At 45.4% G+C, this 25617-nt stretch overlaps 2 protein-coding genes across 2 annotated transcripts in view; both read right to left on the bottom strand.

Moving 5' to 3' along the window:
- Positions 1–1422: 1422 nt before the first annotated feature.
- LOC144738306 (uncharacterized) lies at positions 1423–11863 on the bottom strand. Its single transcript, XM_078621313.1, has 3 exons — positions 11836–11863; positions 10124–11268; positions 1423–3521 (listed from the first exon to the last, which is right to left on the bottom strand). The coding sequence occupies exons 1-3, from the start codon at positions 11861–11863 to the stop codon at positions 2610–2612; spliced, it is 2085 nt and encodes a 694-aa protein (XP_078477439.1). The 3' UTR covers positions 1423–2609.
- Positions 8899–25617, bottom strand: part of LOC144738305 (uncharacterized) — a 40892-nt gene continuing 24173 nt past the window's right edge. The window contains exons 5-6 of the mRNA XM_078621312.1: positions 19867–21358; positions 8899–9150 (exon numbers count right to left, since the gene is read on the bottom strand). Coding sequence (XP_078477438.1) covers positions 20156–21358 — 1203 coding nt within the window. The 3' untranslated portion in view covers positions 8899–9150; positions 19867–20155. The remainder of the gene's footprint in view (positions 9151–19866; positions 21359–25617) is intronic.

The following is a 25617-nucleotide window of genomic DNA, read 5'->3' as shown; positions in this document are numbered from 1 at the left end:
ATAAAGCAGGGTACAGTCGACATGAAAGGCTGGTAGTACACCATGTGAGGTAAAGAAGTAGGCAACAGATTATAGACTGGCATACACTCAATGCCCAAAAGCAAAATTAGCAGTGTAGATAATAGTTTAACATGTAGGCTTTCGCGACCAATATTATTTATTACAAACATTTTTGGGTTAGATCGCGTTATTATTTATGTGTCGTAATCCTCCACCACCCGACACGGCCAATCAGCAAAAAACTGTCACGTTGACAAAGACAAAAAGTTCCCTACTTTAGACCACCGGTGTGTTGAAGAGTGAATCCACAACATTTACAATTTTTGAGTACGACGTTTCGCTGGTAATCACATCCAGCATCGGGCAATTCGCCAGAATGGTGCCAGTGCACCGACGTGAATTAACGAGCAGGCAACAGCACGGACTGGCAGTACACCATCTCAGCTTCATAGAAACACAGTTAAACAAGAACATATTTAGCAACCAAATAGTGCAATATTAGTTTTCTACACACAAACATTTTTATTGTAATATTTGCCAACTTATTTGTTTCATAATAGTAAACAATAAACCTGAGTTCTTAGCGAAAGATTAAATAAAATTGTACTTCACATTGCCGTGGTGAGGCCTAGTCCCATGCAGAGCCCGCGGCCTCGCCTAGATTGCCAAGCCGGAGGAGGTGACACATTGCCAGGCTGGGGGCTGGGCCGCTCTCCCCACCCACGCTGCAATAATGCCATCTAAGCGCTCTAATATTAATAATTACGGACTTTATAGCAGTAACTGCACGCATTGGGGTGGGGGGAACATATGACTGTGAAGAATGAACCTCAGTGTTGTGTATATTTTTAAGCATTGTTAACGCGAATGAAATTTTTATCGATCGTGTGTGCGTTGCTCGGGGCGCAATTGCGTGCTTTGTCCCGCAGCGGGCGGCAAAACTACATAAATAAATAACGAAATATCGCACAAAATCGCTAATTAAACTAATTTTATGGTGACGGATGTGAAAACTGAATAGTGTTTGCCAACCGCAGGGCTTATGGCGTGGTACCGGGCAAATTTTTTTCATAAACCCCACTGTTAGAGAGACAAATCCCTCGCAAGCGCGTGAACACACAGACAGACAAAAAATGAATTTATATATAAGCGCACTACTTTAACTGTGATGAACGCTGCACTTTGTCGTTTTCATGCAGGGGGCGCTGTAAACCTACGCTCCCCCTGCATGAACGACGGAGGCGCAGGGACAGACGTTCGATCACGTTGGAATTGATCTGCAGACGGCGGTCTTCTCGCACGGCCAGCTCTGTGTCGCCTCATCTCAATCCCGCGATCCCAACCAGGTGAAAGTCCGCATCGAACCCAATCCCCGGAAAGGCCATCTACTTAACGACGAGAGAAAATTCACACGAAATGTCGTTTTCAATGAATAAGCTTTTAATGAAGAAATACAATTATCAAATGCAAAACAATATACAATTCAAAGTTGTTTCATATTAAAACTTCAAAACGGAGCATCAGGAGTTTGCGTGGATGCGTCGTTCGTGTGAATTTTTTTCGTGACTTTCCTGGCCCAAGGCCGTAAATGGTTGTGAGGGGCACCGCAGGCGGTCAGGCTTGCTTCAACCCATGGTTGTGAACATCCAGAAGTTAATCGGCAAGGGCCATTTCTCGCCCTAATTCGACAAAATCTACGTCAACACGTAATGCAAAATTATAATTCGTATTGTTGAGAATGTATCTCCTCTACGTGTAAATTTTGAGTGGTATGCCTTGTAAATGATGAATGATCCGAGTGTGCTCCCTATTTCAAAGACAATGAGTTGCTCCAAAGGCAGACGCTTCCTGAAAACACAAAAGTACCCTTTGACCTGTATCACACGAACTATGAGTCTCATCTGAGTGATCTGTACAAGTTACTTGCAAAACACACACTTTGTCCTAACATCACTTATTCAATGTTTGACCCTTATAGACAAAATTGTACATGTACGCACACCATCATACAAGTATTCATTCTAAATTATTGACAGGCATATTAACAAAATTGAATTACTGCACTGAAATATACTGCATTAGGTTACATCCTATTAACAAGAAGCTAATTTAAAAAATACGCACCGTCTGCTTAACAGTGTATGTACAACATACTAATGCACCATTCAAAACGAGTCGGCAATTGCATACTGGCATCTGGGTCAAAATGTAGCAAATTCTAAAAACATTATCTACAAACTCCACAACTGAGATGCCACATCAACCATCGCCCCCTACTGACAGGCTCTTGTCCACATGCAGGCCGGTGCACGGCCACCACCTTGTGCCACACAGGGGCAGCTGCTACTTGGGGATGCTCTTCGAGTGTTTGAAACGAGATACGATGCAAAACTCAGAGTTGCCATATAAATGCAATTGATAACATAGTGAATGCTTGGGAGCTTATTGGCTCTCGCTCCTGGTTAGAGATCTACCCAACCCATAGGTCCACACAGACTGGCCGCTCTTACTCTGCAGGTTGAACCTAGGAATTGAGTGTTCAACTTCACATTCTTGTCATTAAAAGCCTGTGACAAAGGTGCATCTATTGGAGCGACATCGTCTGAAGCTTACGCATCTACCGGGTCTCCATTTGACTTTGTATTGTCTCGGAGGAAGTCCACCCACACCTCCACTTCCACAAACTGCTGGGAGTTGCCTCGCTCTGCCTCACAGTCAGAATTCTCCTCCTGCTTCACGTTGCCTCCATCGATGTGAAGGTCAGATTTTGGAGTTGAATCTTCATCTTCACATTTTACCTTCACTTCTTCGCTCTTCACCATCACTTCTTCGCTCTTCACCATCACTTCTTCGCTCTTCACCATCACTTCTTCGCTCTTCACCAGCACTTCTTCAAATTTCACCTTCACCTCTTCATGTTTCACCTCGATACCTTTAAAAGCGCCCAAGCTGGAATTGTCTTCCGGTTCTTGTTTCACGAGGGATGGGCTCATTGCGGCACTTTGACTTTCGCAAGCTGATTTCAGACTCCACTCCTTGTGGATCTTCTGATGCTTCTGTGTTCTCTGGTGTCTTTCAAGAGCAGATGAACGTGCAAACGCCTTCCCACACACACTGCACTTGAAGGGTTTCACTCCCGTGTGTGTTCTCTGGTGTCTTTCAAGAGCATATGACTGTGCAAACGCCTCCCCACACACACTGCACTTGAAGGGTTTCTCTCCCGTGTGTGTTCTCTGGTGTGTTACAAGAGTAGATGACTGTGAAAACGCCTTCCCACACACACTGCACTTGAAGGGTTTCTTTCTCGTGTGTGTTCTCTGGTGTGCTACAAGATTAGTTGACTGTGAAAACGCCTTCCCACACACACTGCACTTGAAGGGTTTCTCTCCCGTGTGTGTTCTCTGGTGTGCTACAAGATTAGTTGACTGTGAAAACGCCTTCCCACACACACTGCACTTGAAGGGTTTCTCTCCCGTGTGTGTTCTCTGGTGTCTTTCAAGAGCAGATGACTGTGCAAACGCCTCCCCACACACACTGCACTTGAAGGGTTTATCTCCCGTGTGCATTCTCTGGTGTTTTACACGAGTAGATGAATCTGAAAACGCCTTCCCACACACACTGCCCTTGAAGGGTTTCTCTCCTGTGTGAGTTTTCTGGTGCCTTGTCAAATGTCCAGGATGATCCGTGCTGTATGCACACCGGTCGCATTGTTGCCTTTTTGCACCGAGCCGCGCCGAGTGCCTTTGCTCCATCAGACCAATTCTGCAGAGGAAGCGACAGCTGCAGACAGAAAAAAAGTTACATCCACGTCAGTATCGATGCACAGAGGAATGGATATTTACACAGTAACACATGACTTATAAGTCGACACTTATTCATATATTCATGATATAGTGAAAAAGTTTCCCAAATTCATCACACGGGCTGTTCTGGCACACAATGAGAGGGTGAATGGTCATAAACATGCCTGGAAGCCCTCGTATCTTCAACATGAATGTTAACCCAAAACTCCGAGCACACAATTTTAGGCTGTCTAGCTACAAAAGGAATATTTATGAAAGCTAAATTTAGCTGACATAGCAAAAGGTGTTGAAAATAATACTATTTGTGTTATGCAAAAATGCATAAATTAATGTTCAATCGCAACTTAGAGGTGTGAAGCCAGCCAGGCTCACGATGTCCTTGCACGCTGGAATGAACAGATCTGACTTCAGCTGCATGTGTGTGCTGTGTTAACTTCTTGACTGTTTCCATTCTTATAAAGTTCCAGAGGAAAACAAAAACAAACTATTGTTGTGATACAGCATAACCTCTGTGTTCAATAGAGTTAATAGACTTAACTGCAAACACAAACTTTACACTGTCACACACTGGCATGGTTAAGAGGTGTGTCTAGACCCATGCCTAGCCACCTTCATCCACTCACTATTAATGCTTCCTGACTCCACAAAGTAATTCAATGAGGATTAATCAACATCGCCGAGGCTGCGTGTCTTTCTTGCTCCCCGTGGTGACATGTTAACTACCTCTCCTGGCATACAGGAAGTCGTGGATTCATCCCAACCCTGACGCCTGCTGTATATTTAGTTTGTGTGTCTTTCTCTCTTCCCGTGGTCACGTGGATTTCCCTCCGGATCCCCCGATTGTCCCCACTCCACATGCAGAGAGCGAACAACGCCACGTGTCCAGAGTGAACACCGCCACGTGTCCAGAGTGAACACCGCCACGCGTCCAGAGTGAACACCGCCACGCGTCCAGAGTGAACACCACCACGCGTCCAGAGTGAACACCGCCACGCATCTAGAGTGACCACCGCCACGTGTCGAGAGTGAACACCGCCACGCGTCTAGAGTGAACACCACCACGCGTCTAGAGTGAACACCTCCACGCGTCTAGAGTGAACACCGTCACACGTCCAGAGTGAACACCACGCTGTTGACAAGCCCCACCTTGTTGTTGTTGTGGGCAGGTCGCTTGTGAAAACAAGAGCGGTACAGCAGCTCACGCGGGCGTGGCCTGGTAAAAATAAAAACTGTGTTAATATTTAAAGTAAAACAAAGTTACAAAGTGGCGAGCCGGGTGAAGACAAATTCAACTTAAGCGAGATATAATTGTTTTTTTATTCTTCTATCTGGCAAGAAAACTGACACCTTTTTTACGAGGAGTCATGTTTGCATAGACCACAATATCTGCAGTCGGAACGCAAACAAAACACACAACTCTGAGCGAGAGAATTGAAGCAAACGCGACCAGGCGAGGGCAGGAGGCAAGGTCCCGCGTTGTAAAGTTCCAACCTGGACATCGCTTCCATGCTCGCTGCTACTCAATTGACATCCCTACGAGAGAGAGAGCGAGGCTCTACCTCGGTACGCAACAACCACCACCACCACAACCAACACCACAACCACCACCATCACCCCCACCACAACCACCATCACCCCCACCACAACCTCCACCACAACAACCACCACTACAGCCACCACCACCACTACAACCACCACTACAACCACCACCACCACTACAACCACCACTACAACAACCACCACCACAACCGCGATGATAATTTCTCACCTCGGATTTCAGTTTACGGGCGGAGCGGCAACTTCCTGGTCCCTCGCGACGTCACGCGGCAGCAGGTGACATGACGTCACTTGCGGGGTACACCTCCCCCTGGCGTTTGATGCCGATGAGGTCACGCTGAGCGGTGACGTCAGAGAGCGGGGTCAGAGTTCAAGTTTGTTGACAGAAAGGGAGCGGCAGTGTCGAAACGGCCTCAAACGAGTTCCCGGTGCGGTGTGTCAACATCGCCAGCACTGGGGAGACAAAGGCGGCCGGGCGTGGTGCTGGCCACCCACCCCCTCTGTGTGTGCCGTGACGACCTCCATCGGTGCTGCTACTCGCTATGAGCAGCACTTTGTAGATGTCGTGTCTTGGCTCTCCAGGACACCGCTGGCGACATTTCACGATGACATTTTCACGTCCATAAAAGGAAAATCGCCATACTAACCTAGGCCGTTTTTTGGCAAAATTGGTCCAATTTTCGTAGCTTTATTTTTCAACGAAAAGTGCATTCCTTGGTTGTGTTGCCTATATATTACGTTAAAAAGTGTGGAATTTCATGCATGAAATTTAGAAGTAAAAAGAAAAATTAACCCGTAAAAACAAAGTTTTTCACTCTAAATCCTTTATATGCGTGGCGGCTAGAGTCCTCTCGTCCTCTGGCTTGAGATGGCTGCCACCTATGGGTCAGATGATTGTCTGCCAGTATTAAGCAATTGGTAATTAAATATTTAATTTGTTTTCCCTAAACAGTGTAAAATTTTGGAAATTATTTTTCACGAAAATTAATTGTCACACACGAGTCTGTGGAAAATGTCAGCTCGATTGGATCACGGGAAGTGGGTTAAAAAACGAGCGAAAGATTTGCACGGTCCTAAGCAAGCAAGCGAACTTAATATAAAGGATTTAAAAATATATTCGCCTGTGGAGGACGCGGGGATCGATCCCGCGACCTTTGGCATGGGAAGCGAGGGCGCTACCAACTGCGCTACTCCACCACGGCCTGTGGAGGGGTTACGCTCTGGGCTCCTACACTGTGATGTTCAGCCAAAGCCATGAATGAGTTCTATTTGAATAAATGTAAAATACTTTTTTTTGCCTAAAAAGTGTAAAATTTTTGACATTTTTTTCACGAACATCAATTGTCTCGCACAACGAGTCTGTGTGCAAAATGTCAGCTCGATTGGATCACGGGAAGTGGGTTAAAAAACGACCGAAAGATTTGCACGGTCGTAAGCAAGCAAGCACGCAAGCAAGCAAGCGAACTTAATATAAAGGATTTAAAAAAGTGAATTCCTCCATTTTGTTAAGCATTAGTATGCTCTATTACATTAAAAGTGGGAAATTTCACCATTAAGTTTTCACGTCCCAAACAGGAAATCGCCATACGAACCTCTGCCGTTTTTGGCTAAAATTTTACGAATTTTTACAGCTGTATTTTTGAACAAAAAGTGCATTCCTCGGTTGTGTTTAGCCTGAGTAGTCTATATATTACATTGAAAGTGAGAAATTTCACCATGAAATTTTAAGTAAAAACATCAAATCGGCATACTTTACCAATGCTGTTCTTGGCCAAAATTTGGTACATTTTCATAGTTAGATTTTCAAAGAAAAAGTGAATTCCTCCATTTTGTTAAGCATTCGTATGCTCTGTTACTTTAAAAGTGGGAAATTTCACGATTAAATTTTCAGGTCCCAAAAATAAAATCGGCATACTTATGCCGGTATTAACCAAAATAAGCCAAATTTTCATAGCTTTCTTTTTTAACAAAAAGTTAATTCATCAATTGTATTTACCCTTAGTATGCTATGTATTAGATTAAAAGTGGAACATTTTATGATGAAATGTTCACATCCCAATATAGAAAATCGGCATACTAACCTATGCCGTTTTTGACCAATAATGGCCAAATATTTGCAACTTAATTTTTCAACAAAAGTGCAATCCTCGGGTGTGCTTAGCCTTAGTATCCTATATATTACGATAAAAAGTGGGAAATTTCACGCCGGGTACTTCCCGCGAGTACTCTTATCTAAGCACACAACTTCATCTGTGATGAACGCTGCACTTTCCTTCGTTTTCATGCAGGAGGCGCTGCAAACCTACTCGCCCCCTACATGAACGACGGAGGAGCAGGGACAGACGTTCGATCGCGTTGGCATCGATCTGCACACGGCGGTCTTCTGGCACAGCCAGCTCTGTGTCGCCTTATCTCCACCCCGCGATCCCAACCAGGTGAAAGTCCGCATCGAACCGAACCCCGGTAAGGCCATCTACTTAACGACTAGAGAAAATTCACACGAAATGTCGTTTTCAATGAAGTCTTCCAGATGGAAAATGATATCAGTTTTTAATGAAGAAATACAAGTATCAAATGCAAAACATAATACAATTCAAAGTTGTTTCATTTTAAAACTTCAAAACGGAGCATCGGGAGCTTGCGTGAATGCGTCGTTCGTGCGCAATTTTCTTCGTGACTTTCCTGGCCCAAGGCCATAAATGGTTGTGAGGGACGCCGCAGGCGGTCAGGCTTGCTTCAACACATGGTTGTGAACATCCAGACGTTAATCGGCAAGGACCATTTCTTGTCCTAGTTCGCCAACATATAAGACGTCATGCAAATTTAAAATGAGTGTTGTTGTGCAGAATGTATCTACTAGATGTGCTCTGCCTTGTAACCGAATACAAATCTGTACCAAAAATGCATTTCAAATGTGCTCTTAAAATTACCTCCTTGCTATGAAGCAGATCAGCAGACACGACATCTTTCATTTATCGATCTCTCCATGAAACAGAGGAATATTTTACACAAACTATAACTAGCACAGCCTTCTGGGAGTCCGTCATTGATTCAGTGCAAGCCACCTGTGGACCCGTATTGGTGCACAGCGTCTCAAGAGCAGCCGGGGTTGCTTCAACTGACAATTACGAATATCCAGACGTTAATCAGCAAGGAGTATTTCTCTTCCTAGTTAGACAAAATCTACGTCAACACGTAAGACAAAATTATAATTCATGTTGTAGAGAATGTTCCTCTACGTGTAACGTTTGAGTGGTATGCCTTGTAACAGATGAATGATCCGAGTGTGCTCCCTATTTCAAAGACAATGAGTTGCTCCAGAGGCAGACGCTTCCTGAAAACACAAAAGTACCCTTTGACCTGTATCACACGAACTATGAGTCTCATCTGAGTGATCTGTACAGGTTACTTGCAAAACACACACTTTGTCCTAACATCACTTATTCAATGTTTGACCCTTATAGACAAAATGGTACATGTACGCACACAATCAGACAAGTATTCATTCTAAATTATTGACAGGCAATAATTACTGCACTGAAATATACTGCATTAGGTTACATCCTAATAACAAGCTAATTTAAAAAAATACGCACCGTCTGCTTAACAGTGTATGTACAACATACTAATGCACCATTCAAAACGAGTCGGCCATTGCATGCTGGCATCTGGGTAAAAATTTAGCAAATTCTAAACATTACCTACAAACTCCACAACTGAGATGCCACATCAACCATCGCCCCCTACTGACAGGCTCTTGTCCACATGCAGGCCGGTAAAGGGCCACCACCTTGTGCCACACAGGGGCAGCTGCTGCTTGGGGATGCTCTTGGAGTGTTTGAGACGAGATACGATACAAAACTCCGAGTTGCCGAGGCAATTAAGCAAGCACAATATAAATGCAATTGATAACAGTGAATGCTTGGGAGCTTATTGGCATTCGCTCCTGGTTAGAGATCTACCCAACCCACAGGTCCACAAAGACTGGCCGCTCTTACCCTGCAGGTTGAACCTAGGAACTGAGTGTTCAACTTCACATTCTTGTCATTAAAGGCATGTGACAAAGGTGCATCTATTGGAGCGGCATCGTCTAAGGCAGTGGTTCTTAACCTTGTTGGAGGTACTGAACCCCACCAGTTTCATATGCGCATTCACAGAACACTTCTTAATTGGAAAAATAAAATATGTTTTCAAATTCAAAACATAGGTACATGTTTTACTGGTGCACAATCATGAGTCAGGTGTGTGTCTTAACCTCCGCCGAACCCCTGAGACTGACTCACCGAACCCCTGGGGTTCGATCGAACCCAGCTTAAGAACCACTGGTCTAAGGCTTACGCATCTCCCGGGTCTCCATTTGACTTTGTATTGTCTCGGAGGAAGTCCACCCACACCTCCACTTCCACAAACTGCTGGGAGTTGCCTCGCTCTGCCTCACAGTCAGAATTCTCCTCCTGCTTCACGTTGCCTCCATCGATGTGAAGGTCCGATTTGGGAGTTGAATCTTCATCTTCACATTTTACCTTCACTTCTTCGCTCTTCACCATCACGTCTTCACATTTCACCTTCACCTCTTCATATTTCACCTTGACACCTTTAAAAGTGTCCAAGCTGGGATTTTCTTCCGGTTCTTGTTTGATGAGGGATGAGATCATTGCGGCACTTTGACTTTCACAAGCTGATTTCAGACTCCACTCCTTGTGGATCTTCTGATGCTTCTGTGTTCTCTGGTGTTTTTCAAGATGAGCTGAACGTGCAAACGCCCTCCCACACACACTGCACTTGAAGGGTTTCTCTCCCGTGTGTATTCTCTGGTGTCTTTCAAGAGCAGATGACTGTGCAAACGCCTTCCTGCACAAACTGCACCTGAACGGTTTCTCTCCCGTGTGTGTACTCTGGTGTTGTTCAAGATGTGATGACCATGCAAACGCTTTCCCACACACACTGCACTTGAAGGGTTTCTCTCCCGTGTGTGTTCTCTGGTGTGCATGAAGAGCAGATGAACATGCAAACGCCTTCCCACACACACTGCACTTGAAGGGTTTCTCTCCCGTGTGTGTTCTCTGGTGTCTTTCAAGAACAGATGACTGTGCAAATGCCTTCCCACACACACTGCACTTGAAGGGTTTCTCTCCCGTGTGTATTCTCTGGTGTGTTACAAGACTAGATGAATCTGAAAACGTCTTCCCACACACACTGCACTTGAAGGGTTTCTCTACCGTGTGTATTCTCTGGTGTACATGAAGAGAAGATGAATATGAAAACGCCTTCCCACACACACTGCACTTGAAGGGTTTCTCTCCTCTGTGAGTTCCCTGGTGTGCTACAAGAGAACATGAATGTGAAAACAACTTCCCACACACATTGCACTTGAAGGGTTTCTCTCCTGTGTGTGTTCTCTGGTGTGCTACAAGATTAATTGACTGTGAAAACGCCTTCCCACACACACTGCACTTGAAGGGTTTCTCTCCCGTGTGTGTTCTTTGGTGTGTTACAAGAGCGGATGACTGTGCAAACGCCCTCCCACACACAGTGCACTTGAAGGGTTTCTCTCCTGTGTGTGTTCTCTGGTGTGCTACAAGATGAATTGACTGTGAAAACGCCTTCCCACACACACTGCACTTGAAGGGTTTCTCTCCTGTGTGTATTCTCTGGTGTGTTACAAGAGCAGATGAATCTGAAAACGCCTTCCCACACACAGTGCACTTGAACGGTTTCTCTCCCGTGTGTGTTCTCTGGTGTATTACACAAGTAGATGAATCTGAAAACGCCTTCCCACACACACTGCACTTGAAGGGTTTCTCTCCCGTGTGTGTTCTCTGGTGTCTTCTAAGACATGAATGTGAAAACAACTTCCCACACACATTGCACTTGAAGGGTTTCTCTCCTGTGTGTGTTCTCTGGTGTGCTACAAGATTAATTGACTGTGAAAACGCCTTCCCACACACACTGCACTTGAAGGGTTTCTCTCCCGTGTGTGTTCTCTGGTGTGCATGAAGAGCAGATGAACGTGCAAACGCCTTCCCACACACACTGCACTTGAAGGGTTTCTCTCCCGTGTGTGTTCTCTGGTGTCTTTCAAGAACAGATGACTGTGCAAATGCATTCCCACACACACTGCACTTGAAGGGTTTCTCTCCCGTGTGTATTCTCTGGTGTGTTACAAGACTAGATGAATCTGAAAACGTCTTCCCACACACACTGCACTTGAAGGGTTTCTCTCCCGTGTGTATTCTCTGGTGTACATGAAGAGAAGATGAATATGAAAACGCCTTCCCACACACACTGCACTTGAAGGGTTTCTCTCCCGTGTGTGTTCTCTGGTGTTCTACAAGATGAGCTGAACGTGCAAACGCCTTCCCACACACACTGCACTTGCACGGTTTCTCTCCTGTGTGAGTTCTCTGGTGCTGTGTCAAATTTCCAGGATGATCCGTGCTGTATGCACACCGGTCACATTGTTGCCTTTTTGCACCGAACCGCGCCGACTGCCTTTGCTCCATCAGACCAATTCTGCAGAGGCAGCGACAGCTGCAGACAGAAAAAAAGAATATCCACACCATCTACACATCAATATCGATGCACAGAAGAATGCATATACACAGTCACACGTGACTTACACGTCTATACTTATTCATATATTCATGATAAAGTGAAAAAGTGTCCCAAATTCATCACACGGGCTGTTCTGGCACACAATGAGAGGGCAAATGGTTATAACCGTGCCTGGAAGCCCTCGTATCTTCAAAATGAATGTTAACCCAAAACTCCGAGCACAAAATTTCAGCTGTCTGGCTTCAAAAGGAATATTTATGAAAGATAAATTCAGCTGACATAGCAAAGGGTGTTGAAAATAATACAATTTTTGTTCTGCAGAAATGCATAAATTAATGTTCAATCACAACTTAGAGGTGTGAAGCCAGGCACAGATGTCCTTGAATGCTGGGATGAACAGTTCCGACTTCAGCTGCACCGTGTGCTGTGATAACTTCCTGACTCCATTCTTATAAAGAGTTCCAGATGAAAAAAAATACAACTACTGTTTTGGAAAAACCTCCGTGCTCAATGGAGTTAATAGACTTTACTGCAACTATAAACTTCATACTGTCACACACTCAAGAGGCGGAGCCAGGATTTTCAGGTACGGGGGGAAACCCCTCCAGTTATTAAGCAAGAAGTTGTTAGTAAGGAGTTGTAAGAACTTGTCCCTTGCTTTTTATTTGACGCGTGTGATCGGCATCGTGCTCACTGAAGGTGTTGATGCCTTCAGGGAAGTCGTGTACTGTAGACGCAACTGCGCACAATTCTGCGAGTCGCTTGTAACTGCTTTGCCGTTTCTTATTGCCAATTATGGACACGGACTGTTGTCCTCTCAGAGTCCCTGGCACGTAATAACATGCCACACGGTGGCGGTGGGGGTCGCAAAATGCTGATTTATCTATATATATAAAAGGGAAATTTGTGATTGTCTGTTCGAAAACATGCAACAAACTTAAAATTAGGCATGTGGGTAGCTTCCAGACTGTACACAATGCGAAAAGTATAAAAATAGACTTGTGTATTTTGGGGGGGAGGGGGTGGGGCGCAATAATGCATTTATTTTGCACGCAAGTGAGCGGTGACGTCATATCTGTGATGTCACACCCGCATGCGGAAGCATTACATAGCGTGCTTGCTGACGTCACCCCCCCCCCCCAAACACTCCGCGTAGGACGTGTTTTAATCCAAGACAAGAATCCAAGTCCCGGGCAAAGCCGGGTAGTGAAGCTAGTTACTAATAAACCCCAATGATCCCATCGAAATTAGAGATTTCGATCGGATCGTTGGGGGGGCACGTGCCACCCCACCCCCACTGGCTCCACCACTGTCACACACTGGCAGCATGGTTCACAGGTGGTGGTGTGTCCAGACCCACGCCTGGCCACCTTCACCTGCTCAGTATTAATGCTTCCTCACTCCACCAAGTAATTCATTGAGGATCAACCAACACAGCCGAGGCTGCGTGTCTCTCTCTCTCTCCCAGTGGTCGCGTTGATTTCCTTCCCAATCCCCAGGTATCCCCTCCACATGTCCAGAGTGAACACCGCCACGCGTCTAGAGTGAACACCGCCACGCGTCCAGAGTGAACACCGCCACGCGTCCAGAGTGAACACCGCCACGCGTCCAGAGTGAACACCGCCACGCGTCCAGAGTGAACACCGCCACGCGTCCAGAGTGAACACCGCCAAGCGTCTAGAGTGAACACCTCCACGCGTCTAGAGTGAACACCGCCACGCGTCTAGAGTGAACACCGCCACGCGTCTAGAGTGAACACCGCCACGCGTCTAGAGTGAACACCACCATGCGTCTAGAGTGAACACCGCCACGTGTCTAGAGTGAACACCGCCACGCGTCTAGAGTGAACACCACCACGCGTCTAGAACACCGCCACGCGTCTAGAGTGAACAACGCCACGTGTCCAGAGTGAACAACGCCACGCGTCCAGAGTGAACACCGCCACGCGTCCAGAGTGAACACCGCCACGCGTCCAGAGTGAACAACGCCACGCATCCAGAGTGAACACCGCCACGCGTCCAGAGTGAACACCACCACGCTGTTGACAAGCCTCACCTTGTTGTTGTTGTGAGCAGGTCGCTTCTGAAAACAAGAGCGGTACAGCAGCTCAAGCGGGCGTGGCCTGGTAAAAAATGAAAAAAAAAGTGTGAATATTTCAAATAAAACAAAGTTACAAAGTAGCGAGCCAGGTGAAGAGAAATTAAAACTTATGCAAGATACTCTTTGGTTCTTTCGGTAAAGTCACATAGAATAAATAAATAAATAAAATTATAGTTTCTGTTTCATTTATTTGGTATAGCCCCGTGAGCCATTCGGCTCTTGAATCGGATGCAACCGCAACAAACAAAAACATGAACGAGAAAACATCTTAAAGTGACTATGTGACTGTGCAAACATAAAATCCAGGGAAAAACAGCAACATATTCCACAAAAAGCACCGTACACCAACGCTGTGTGCAAATAGCAAATGACGTTTCGATTGCAACACAAGCAATCATCATCAGGTACAAATGAAAGAGGAAACAAACCTAGTAAACTTAGAAATGCAATGCAATACAACACAGAGAGTCGGCTAACATAACAGTCAACACCCCAACAGGTTGATTACGTTCTTCCAAAGATTGCTCAATTTGAGAGAGAGACAAAACACAGACACGGAGACACATAGACAGACACATAAGCAGAGAGAGATGACAGAAAGACACAGAGAGAGAGAGAGATACACACATAGACACACAGAGAGAGATGACAGAGACACACAGAGAGATGACACAGAGACACAGAGAGAGACACACACATAGACATGACAGACACAGAGAGAGACACACACACACACAGAGACACACAGAGAGATGACACAGACACACAGAGAGAGACACACACAGAGACATGACAGACACAGAGAGAGAGACAGACACACACACAGAGACACACAGAGAGATGACACAGACACACAGAGAGAGACACACAGAGACATGACAGACACAGAGAGAGACACACACACACACAGAGACAGACACACACAGAGACATGACAGACACAGAGAGAGACACACACACAGAGACACACAGAGAGATGACACAGACACACAGAGAGAGACACACACAGAGACATGACAGACACAGAGAGAGACACACACACACAGAGACACACAGAGAGATGACACAGACACACAGAGACACACACAGAGACATGACAGACACAGAGAGAGACACACACACACACAGAGACACACAGATAGATGACACAGACACACAGAGAGAGACACACACAGAGACATGACAGACACACACACACACAGAGACACACAGATAGATGACACAGACACACAGAGAGAGACACACACAGAGACATGACAGACACAGAGAGAGACACACACACACAGAGACACGCAGATAGATGACACAGACACACAGAGAGAGACACACACAGAGACATGACAGACACAGAGAGAGACACACACACACAGAGACACACAGATAGATGACACAGACACACACACAGAGACACACACAGAGACATGACAGACACAGAGAGAGACACACACAGAGACACACAGAGAACATCGGGGGGGACCAAATCTTCCAGGGGGTCTGGGGTCCCCCCCCAGAAAAATATCTAAATTTGAAAACTCATTTCCTGCCATTTCCTCCCAAAAATATTTTTAAAAGTTCACTAACACATGGGATGGAATTTGTTTTATTTGATACAATAATGTCTAATAGTGTGTTGTATTACATTGCTCTGTTTTTTCTTTTTTACCTTTCCTTGTTTCATATTATGTAATGGCAGAGATTAGGGATTCATAAAGTACAACGCAATCATGTAAACAGAAATCTATGCATCGTTATATGAAGACAAGTCCAGATTTTGTGGCCAAGGTTTAGCAAATAGTTGTTTTTATTAACAGAGCATCGCAATTATTATTTTTAAAGATTTTTACAGCAATATATTGGAGGGGCATATTTGAGTATTTTAATTATTATAACATTATGATTATTATAACATGTTATAATTATTATAACATATTATACTTATTATAACATTATAATTAATATATATTATATTTATTATAACATTATAATTACGGCCTTGTGTCAATGAGAGATTTGGAGCTTTGGTGACTGCACACAGAGAGAGACACTTAATCAAACAAACTTAATATTTGAAATGTAATACAACACAGAGAGTCGGTCAACACACCAACTAACGTACTCTTAGGTTGTTTCGGTAAAGTCACCATGTAGGTAGAAAATTAAATTAAAATTAATAAAAGTAAAAATAGAAATAAAATAATAAAAAATCACGCCTCACTTGATGCAGCAAATCTGGCTGTGACGGTCCCACCTGATGACTTGTGTTGCCTCCGAAACGTCGTGATTTATTATTTTATATTTTATTTCTATTGTTACTTTTATTAATTTTTATTTAATTTTTCACCTACACGGTGACTTTACCGAACAAACCTAAGAGTATGAATCACTGCAGTCACGAAAGCTTCAAATCTAGAGTTAACACAACTAACGCATCGCCTGGCTGATCGCGTTCTTCCACAGGTTGCTAAACTATCTTCTTGGTTCTTTCGGTAAAGTCACGTAGAATGGAAATAATAAAATAAAACAAATATTAAAAATAAGACTATTTTTTTGTTTCCATTCTACGTGATATAAAACATAATAAAATGCTATGTTTTATTTGTATTATTTTGTTTTATTATTTCCATTCTACGTGATGACTTTACCGAAAGAACCAAGCAGATGAATCACTGCAGTCACGAAAGCTTTAAATCGAAATTGCTAAACTAAGCGAGAGAATTGAAGCGAACGCGACCAGGCGAGGGCAGGAGGCAAGGCCCCGCGTTGTAAAGTTTAAATCTGGACATCGCTTCCATGCTCGCTGCTACTCAAATAACATCCCTACGAGAGAGAGAGAGCGAGGCTCTACCTCGGTAAACAACAACCACAACCACCACCACAACAACAACCACCACAACCGCGATGAGAATTTCTTACCTCGGATTTCAGTTCCCGCGCGGAGCGGCAACTTTCCGTTACCTCGTGACGTCACGCGGCAGCAGGTGACATGACGTCACTTGCGCGGTACACCTCCCCCTCGCGTTTGATGCCGATGAGGTCACGCTGAGCGGTGACGTCAGAGGGCGGGGTCAGAGTTCAAGTTTGTTGACAGAAGGGGAGCGGCAGTGTCGTGGTGAGCGCTGCGCTCCGTACCGACCAGCCGAGTTCCATTCCCGCTCGTGGCCAACACCGCCAGTGACGACTTTCTGAGCCGGTCCTGAGCCTCCCCTTCGTCGACTCAGCCTCAAACGAGTACCCGGTGCGGTGTGTCAACATCGCCACTAGGGAGACAAAGGCGGCCGGGCGTGGTGCTGGCCACCCACCCCCTCTGTGTGTGCCGTGACGACCTCCATCGGTGCTGCTACTCGCTATGAGCAGCACTTTGTAGATGTCGTGGCTTGGCTCTCCAGCACACCGCTGGCGACATTTCACGATGACATTTTCACGTCCATAAAAGATAATCGCCATACTAACCTAGGCCGTTTTTTGGCAAAATCGATCAAAATTTTGTTAGCTTTTTTTTGCAACGAAAAGTGCATTCCTTGGTTGTGTTTAGCCTGAGTAGCCCATATATTACGTTAAAAAGTGGGGAATTTCATGCATGAAATTTTCGAATGTAAAAAAGTTAATCGGCATACTGTGTCGTTTTTAGGCTCAATAAGCCCAACTTTGACAGCTTTATTTTAGGACGAAAGTTAATTCCTCCATTGTATTTAGCCTTAGTATGCCACGTATTAGATTAAAAGTGGAAAATTTCACGATGAAATGTTCACGTCCCAAACAGAAAATCGACATACTAAAATTGAACGAATTTTTACAGCTGTATTTTTTAACAAAAAGTGCATTCCTCGGTTGTGTTTAGACTGACTAGCCTATATATTACATTAAAAGTGGGAAATTTGACCATGAAATTTGAAGTAAAAAGATCAAATCGGCATACTTTACCAATGCTGTTCTTGGCCAAAATTTTCTCAATTTTCATAGCTAGATTTTCCAAGAAAAAGTGAATTCCTCCATTTTGTTCAGCATTAGTATGCTCTATGTTACTTTAAAAGTGGGAAATTTCACGATTACATTTTCACGTCCCAAAAATAAAATCGCCATACTTATGCCCGTTTTAACCAAAATAAGCAAAATTTTCATAGCTCTCCTTTTCAACAAAAAGTTAATTAATCAATTGTATTTACCCTTAGTATGCCGTGTATTAGATTAAAAGTGGAATATTTTATGATGAAATGTTCACGTACCAATAATGGACACATTTTTACAACTTCATTTTTTAACAAAAGTGCAATCCTCGGGTGTGTTTAGCCTTAGTTTCCTATACATTACGATACAAGGTGGGAAATTTCACCATGAAATTTTAAAGTAAAAGAATAAAATCGGCCAAAATTGGCCAAACTTTCAGCCTTATTTGTCGACAAAAGTTCATTGCTCCATTGTATTTAGCCTTAGTATGCTATGTATTAGATTAAACGTTGAACATTTTATGATGAAATGTGCACGTCCCAATATATAAAATCGGCATACTAACCTATGCCGTTTTTGGCCAATAATGGACAAATATTTGCAACTTAATTTTTCAACAAAAGTGCAATCCTCGGGTGTGCTTAGCCTTAGTATCCTATAGATTACGATACAAGGTGGGAAATTTCACGCCGGGTACTTCCCGCGAGTACTCTTATATAAGCACACAACTTCATCTGTGATGACCACTGCACTTTGCATTCGTTTTCATGCAGGAGGCGATGCAAACCTACTCGCCCCCTACATGAACGACGGAGGAGCAGGGACAGACGTTCGATCGCGTTGGAATCGATCTGCACACGGCGGTCTTCTGGCACAGCCAGCTCTGTGTCGCCTTATCTCCACCCCGCGATCCCAACCAGGTGAAAGTCCGCATCGAACCGAACCCTGGTAAGGCCATTTACCTCACGACTAGAGAAATTTCACACGAAATGTTGTTTTCAATGAAGTCTTCCAGTTGTAAAATGAAATAAGCTTTAATGAAGAAATACAATTATCTAATTCAAAAATAATACAATTCAAAGTTGTTTCATTTTAAAACTTTTAAACGGAGCATCGGGTGCTTGCGTGGATGCGTCGTTCGTGTGCATTTTTTTCATGACTTTCCTGGCCCAAGGCCGTAAATGGTTGTGAGGGGCACCACAGGCGGTCAGGCTTGCTTCAACCCATGGTTGTCAACATCCAGACGTTAATCAGCAAGGACCATTTCTCGTCCTAATTCGACAAAATCTACGTCAACACGTAATACAAAATTATAATTCGTGTTGTTGAGAATGTATCTCCTCTACGTGTAACTTTTGAGTGGTCGCCTTGTAACTGATGAATGATCCGAGTGTGCTCCCTATTTCAAAGACAATGAGTTGCTCCAAAGGCCGTCGCGTCCTGAAAACACAAAAGTACCCTTTGACCTGTATCACAAGAACTATGAGTCTCACCTGAGTGATATGTACAGGTTACTTGCAAAACACACACTTTGTCCTAACATCACTTATTCAATGTTTGACCCTTATAGACAAAATTATACATGTACGCACACCATCATACAAGTATTCATTCTAAATTATTGACAGGCATATTAACAAAATTGAATTACTGCACTGAAATATACTGCATTAGGTTACATCCTATTAACAAGAAGCTAATTTAAAAAATACGCACCGTCTGCTTAACAGTGTATGTACAACATACTAATGCACCATTCAAAACGAGTAGGCCATTGCATGCTGGCATCTGGGTCAAAATTGATGAAATTCTAAACATTACCTACAAACTCCACAACTAAGATGCCACATCAACCATCGCCCCCTGACAGGCTCTTGTCCACATGCAGGCCGGTGCACGGCCACCACCTTGTGCCACACAGGGGCAGCTGCTACTTGGGGATGCTCTTCGAGTGTTTGAAACGAGATACGATGCAAAACTCAGAGTTGCCATATAAATGCAATTGATAACATAGTGAATGCTTGGGAGCTTATTGGCTCTCGCTCCTGGTTAGAGATCTACCCAACCCATAGGTCCACACAGACTGGCCGCTCTTACTCTGCAGGTTGAACCTAGGAATTGAGTGTTCAACTTCACATTCTTGTCATTAAAAGCCTGTGACAAAGGTGCATCTATTGGAGCGACATCGTCTCAAGCTTACGCATCTACCGGGTCTCCATTTGACTTTGTATTGTCTCGGAGGAAGTCCACCCACACCTCCACTTCCACAAACTGCTGGGAGTTGCCTCGCTCTGCCTCACAGTCAGAATTCTCCTCCTGCTTCACGTTGCCTCCATCGATGTGAAGGTCAGATTTTGGAGTTGAATCTTCATCTTCACATTTTACCTTCACTTCTTCGCTCTTCACCATCACTTCTTCGCTCTTCACCATCACTTCTTCACTCTTCACCATCACTTCTTCACATTTCACCATCACTTCTTCGCTCTTCACCATCACTTCTTCAAATTTCACCTTCACCTCTTCATGTTTCACCTCGATACCTTTAAAAGCGTCCAAGCTGGAATTGTCTTCCGGTTCTTGTTTCACGAGGGATGGGCTCATTGCGGAACTTTGACTTTCGCAAGCTGATTTCAGACTCCACTCCTTGTGGATCTTCTGATGCTTCTGTGTTCTCTGGTGTCTTTCAAGAGCAGATGAACGTGCAAACGCCTTCCCACACACACTGCACTTGAAGGGTTTCTCTCCCGTGTGTGTTCTCTGGTGTCTTTCAAGAGAATATGACTGTGCAAACGCCTCCCCACACACACTGCACTTGAAGGGTTTCTCTCCCGTGTGTGTTCTCTGGTGTACTTGAAGATTTTGTTTACGTGCAAATGCCGTCCCGCACAGAGTGCACCTGAAGGGTTTCTCTCCGGTGTGTGTTCTCTGGTGTGTTACAAGAGTAGATGACTGTGAAAACGCCTTCCCACACACACTGCACTTGAAGGGTTTCTTTCTCGTGTGTGTTCTCTGGTGTGCTACAAGATTAGTTGACTGTGAAAACGCCTTCCCACACACACTGCACTTGAAGGGTTTCTCTCCTGTGTGTGTTCTCTGGTGTGCTACAAGATTAGTTGACTGTGAAAACGCCTTCCCACACACACTGCACTTGAAGGGTTTCTCTCCCGTGTGCATTCTCTGGTGTTTTACACGAGTAGATGAATCTGAAAACGCCTTCCCACACACACTGCCCTTGAAGGGTTTCTCTCCTGTGTGAGTTTTCTGGTGCCTTGTCAAATGTCCAGGATGATCCGTGCTGTATGCACACCGGTCGCATTGTTGCCTTTTTGCACCGAGCCGCGCCGAGTGCCTTTGCTCCATCAGACCAATTCTGCAGAGGAAGCGACAGCTGCAGACAGAAAAAAAGTTACATCCACGTCAGTATCGATGCACAGAGGAATGCATATTTACACAGTAACACATGACTTATAAGTCGACACTTATTCATATATTCATGACATAGTGAAAAAGTTTCCCAAATTCATCACACGGGCTGTTCTGGCACACAATGAGAGGGTGAATGGTCATAAACATGCCTGGAAGCCCTCGTATCTTCAAAATGAATGTTAACCCAAAACTCCGAGCACACAATTTTAGGCTGTCTAGCTACAAAAGGAATATTTATGAAAGCTAAATTTAGCTGACATAGCAAAAGGTGTTGAAAATAATACTATTTGTGTTATGCAAAAATGCATAAATTAATGTTCAATCGCAACTTAGAGGTGTGAAGCCAGCCAGGCTCACGATGTCCTTGCACGCTGGAATGAACAGATCTGACTTCAGCTGCATGTGTGTGCTGTGTTAACTTCTTGACTGTTTCCATTCTTATAAAGTTCCAGAGGAAAACAAAAACAAACTATTGTTGTGATACAGCATAACCTCCGTGTTCAATAGAGTTAATAGACTTAACTGCAAACACAAACTTTACACTGTCACACACTGGCATGGTTAAGAGGTGTGTCTAGACCCATGCCTAGCCACCTTCATCCACTCACTATTAATGCTTCCTGACTCCACAAAGTAATTCAATGAGGATTAATCAACATCGCCGAGGCTGCGTGTCTCTCTTGCTCCCCGTGGTGAGATGTTAACTACCTCTCCTGGCATACAGGAAGTCGTGGATTCATCCCAACCCTGACGCCTGCTGTATATTTAGTTTGTGTGTCTTTCTCTCTTCCCGTGGTCGCGTGGATTTCCCTCCGGATCCCCCGATTGTCCCCACTCCACATGCAGAGAGCGAACAACGCCACGTGTCCAGAGTGAACAACGCCACGCGTCCAGAGTGAACACCGCCACGCGTTCAGAGTGAACACCGCCACGCGTCCAGAGTGAACACCGCCACGCGTCCAGAGTGAACACCGCCACGCATCTAGAGTGAACACCACCACGCTGTTGACAAGCCTCACCTTGTTGTTGTTGTGAGCAGGTCGCTTCTGAAAACAAGAGCGGTACAGCAGCTCAAGCGGGCGTGGCCTGGTAAAAAATGAAAAAAAAGTGTGAATATTTCAAATAAAACAAAGTTACAAAGTAGCGAGCCAGGTGAAGAGAAATTAAAACTTAAGCAAGATACTCTTTGGTTCTTTCGGTAAAGTCACGTAGAATAAATAAATAAATTACATTATACTTTCAGTTTCATTTATTTGGTATAGCCCCGTGAGCCATTCGGCTCTTGAATCAGATGCAACCGTAACAAACAAAAAACAAAAACATGAACGAGGAAACATCTTAAAGTGACTATGTGACTGTGCAAACATTAAAATCCAGGGAAAAACAGCAAAATATTCCACAAAAAGCACCTAAACCAACGCTGTGTGCAAATAGCATACGACGTTTCGATTGCAACACAAGCAATCATCATCAGGTACAAATGAAAGAGAAAAAAAACCTAGTAAACTTAGAAATGTAATGCAATACAACAGAGAGTCAGCTAACATAACAGTCAACACCCCAACTGGTTGATAACGTTCTTCCAAAGATTGCTCAATTTGAGAGAGAGACAAAACACAGACACAGAGACACATAGACAGACACATAAGCAGAGAGAGATGACAGAAAGACACAGAGAGAGAGACACACACATAGACACACAGAGAGAGATGACACAGAGACACACAAAGAGAGACACACACATACAGTGAGGTAAAAAAGTATTTGATCCCCTGCTGATTTTGTACGTTTGCCCACTGAAAAAGAAATGATCAGTCTATAATTTTAATGGTAGGTTTATTTGAACAGTGAGAGACAGAATAACAACAACAAAAATCCAGAAAAACGCATGTCAAAAATGTTATAAATTGATTTGCATTTTAATGAGGGAAATAAGTATTTGACCCCCTCTCAATCAGAATGATTTATGGCTCCCAGGTGTCTTTTATACAGGTAACGAGCTGAGATTAGGAGCACACTCTTAAAGGGAGTGCTCCTAATATCAGCTTGTTACCTGTGAAGTACCGGTAAGTACGCTGGACACCCAGGTTGAGGCACACGTATGTTTATTCAAGCTTGTCGGTACAGGACAGCACTAGAGGGGGTAGCGGCCCCCTCACCCGGATAACTGGGGATACACCCTAGCTAGTCCTGACCTACTCCCAAGTCCTCCACTAACGGGCTAGGGGAGGCTAACTGGCCCGACACTGGTGAGTCGGGCTACGGTCTCCGGAGTCCCAGGGTACTGACCCTGGTTCACGGAACCACGCCTCTGGCTCGATCCTCCGCAGCCCTTACAAGGGCGGCGTCGAGGGGAGTCCAGGGCTTCTAACTAGAAGATCTTCCTTCTTCCTCCTTCGTTCCCAGACTGAGCCCCGAGCTCTCTCTGTCCTCCCCCTTTATACCCCCCGTCAGGATCACAACCCCCCAGGCTGCCTGATGCGGACGTCGTTGCGGGCACCCCCCCCCCGTGTACTCCCGTAACTCCGCCCACTGTGTTTGTTACCCGTTGGATCGTATGCACCCACAGCCCTCCCGTAACAGCCCTACATCACCCCCCCCATTACAGCTCGCAGCCGTCCCGGCTGCAACAATTCCAAATAAAGGAACATTTACCCCTCGACCCCGTGTGTGCCTCATTTTTTTCCAACAAAATGCAAATTGAAGAACAACAAGAACAACAACCCTACCCCCGAAGGGAATGTCCGACGCACCCCCCCCTCCCGCATAAATACGAAATCCGTAAAAGCACGTATATACAACTAGCCAGGAACTCCCCCCAGCACACACAGCACACCCACGACACACAACGCACCCACCCACACACACACACCGCGCCCACACAACACAACACACACAGTGTGCAAGGAGCACACCACCGACGCAGCATACAGTAACCATGACACGTGAAGGAAAATAAATAAAATAAAAAATAAAAAATTCTTTTTCTTCCTTCTGTATATTATAAGAGTCTGCGCATTTTAGCGCGCGTCCTTGCCGCAGGCCCGTCACACGGGGCAACCCCGGACGGCGGACCATCCGGTGGCGGCTGTCCCATTCGAGGTGAGGTCGCGATTGAAGTCGCGCGACTGTCGGCATCACCCGTGTGGGTTCTAGGGCGTGAGCCCGTCATTCCCGGTGCACCTGTGGGTGGGACAGCCGGCAACACATCAGGCGAGAGCAGCGACGGACCATCCGAGTCGGTCGACCCCCCACATGCTTGGCCCCGCGCGTGTGGAGTGGGCCCTCGCACCGCAACAAACGGTTTTAGCCTAGAGGGGTGTACAAACCACCGGCGCCTGCCCCATTTGATTCGAACGCACTGAGGCCTCAAAACCTCGACAACCTCGACGGGGCCCCGCCACGGGCGCACGAGTTTAGAGGAGGTCGCGAGTGGTACCTGGGGGACAGTGCAGCCATGCCCTGTCCCCCGGCTTCCACTGCAGCACGTGCGCGCGAGCCCGCCTGAGGCGCTCGTTCGCCTTTTGACGCCTGTCAGAATTTAGCCTCGCAGCATCCCGCGCCTCAGTCAGTTTGTCAAGGTTAAATTTAACGTGTTCATCCAATTTAATTTTACCCAGCGGCGCGGGGATCTGCAGCTGTGCCGGAACAGGTGGGTCGGGTTCGCGGCCATACATAAGAAAGAATGGTGAAAATCCCGTCGCAGCATGGGGAGCCAATCTGTATGCCGCTAGAACCCCTTGAATTTGTAAGTCCCAATCAGTCTGTGAGTCCGAGACTTGCTGCGACAACATAGACGAGATGGTGCGATGCAGACGCTCGACCATCCCGTCCGTTTGCGGGTGATAAGGAGAGGTTCGAATTTTTTTCGTTCCTAGGAGATCACAGACTTGTTTTAGGAGTTTCCCGGAAAAATTTCTACCCTGGTCGGTCAACAACCGCTCCGGGGCACCTTTGTCCATGACATAACCTTGGACAAAGGCGTCGACGATGGCTGCTGCCGACTGATTCGCCAGGGGCCAGGCCATAGGCCAGCGCGTAAAATATTCGACCCCAGTAAGCAAATATTTATTTCCCCTGGGGGTGGCGGGGAATGGCCCCAGAATGTCCAGTGCGACCAGTTCATTTATTCTGGAGACCTGGATGGACTGCAAGGGCGGGTTCGACTCCCATGCTGGTGGTTTGCGCTGCGCACACTGAGGGCATGCCGCCAACAGATCAGCGACATCCCT

This window comes from Lampetra planeri, chromosome 81 (assembly GCF_965212315.1).
Source record: "Lampetra planeri chromosome 81, kcLamPlan1.2.h2, whole genome shotgun sequence".
In the NCBI taxonomy this organism is placed as follows: domain Eukaryota; kingdom Metazoa; phylum Chordata; class Hyperoartia; order Petromyzontiformes; family Petromyzontidae; genus Lampetra; species Lampetra planeri.
Note: the sequence above shows the minus strand (reverse complement) of the source record. Positions and strands in the feature narration are given on the sequence as shown.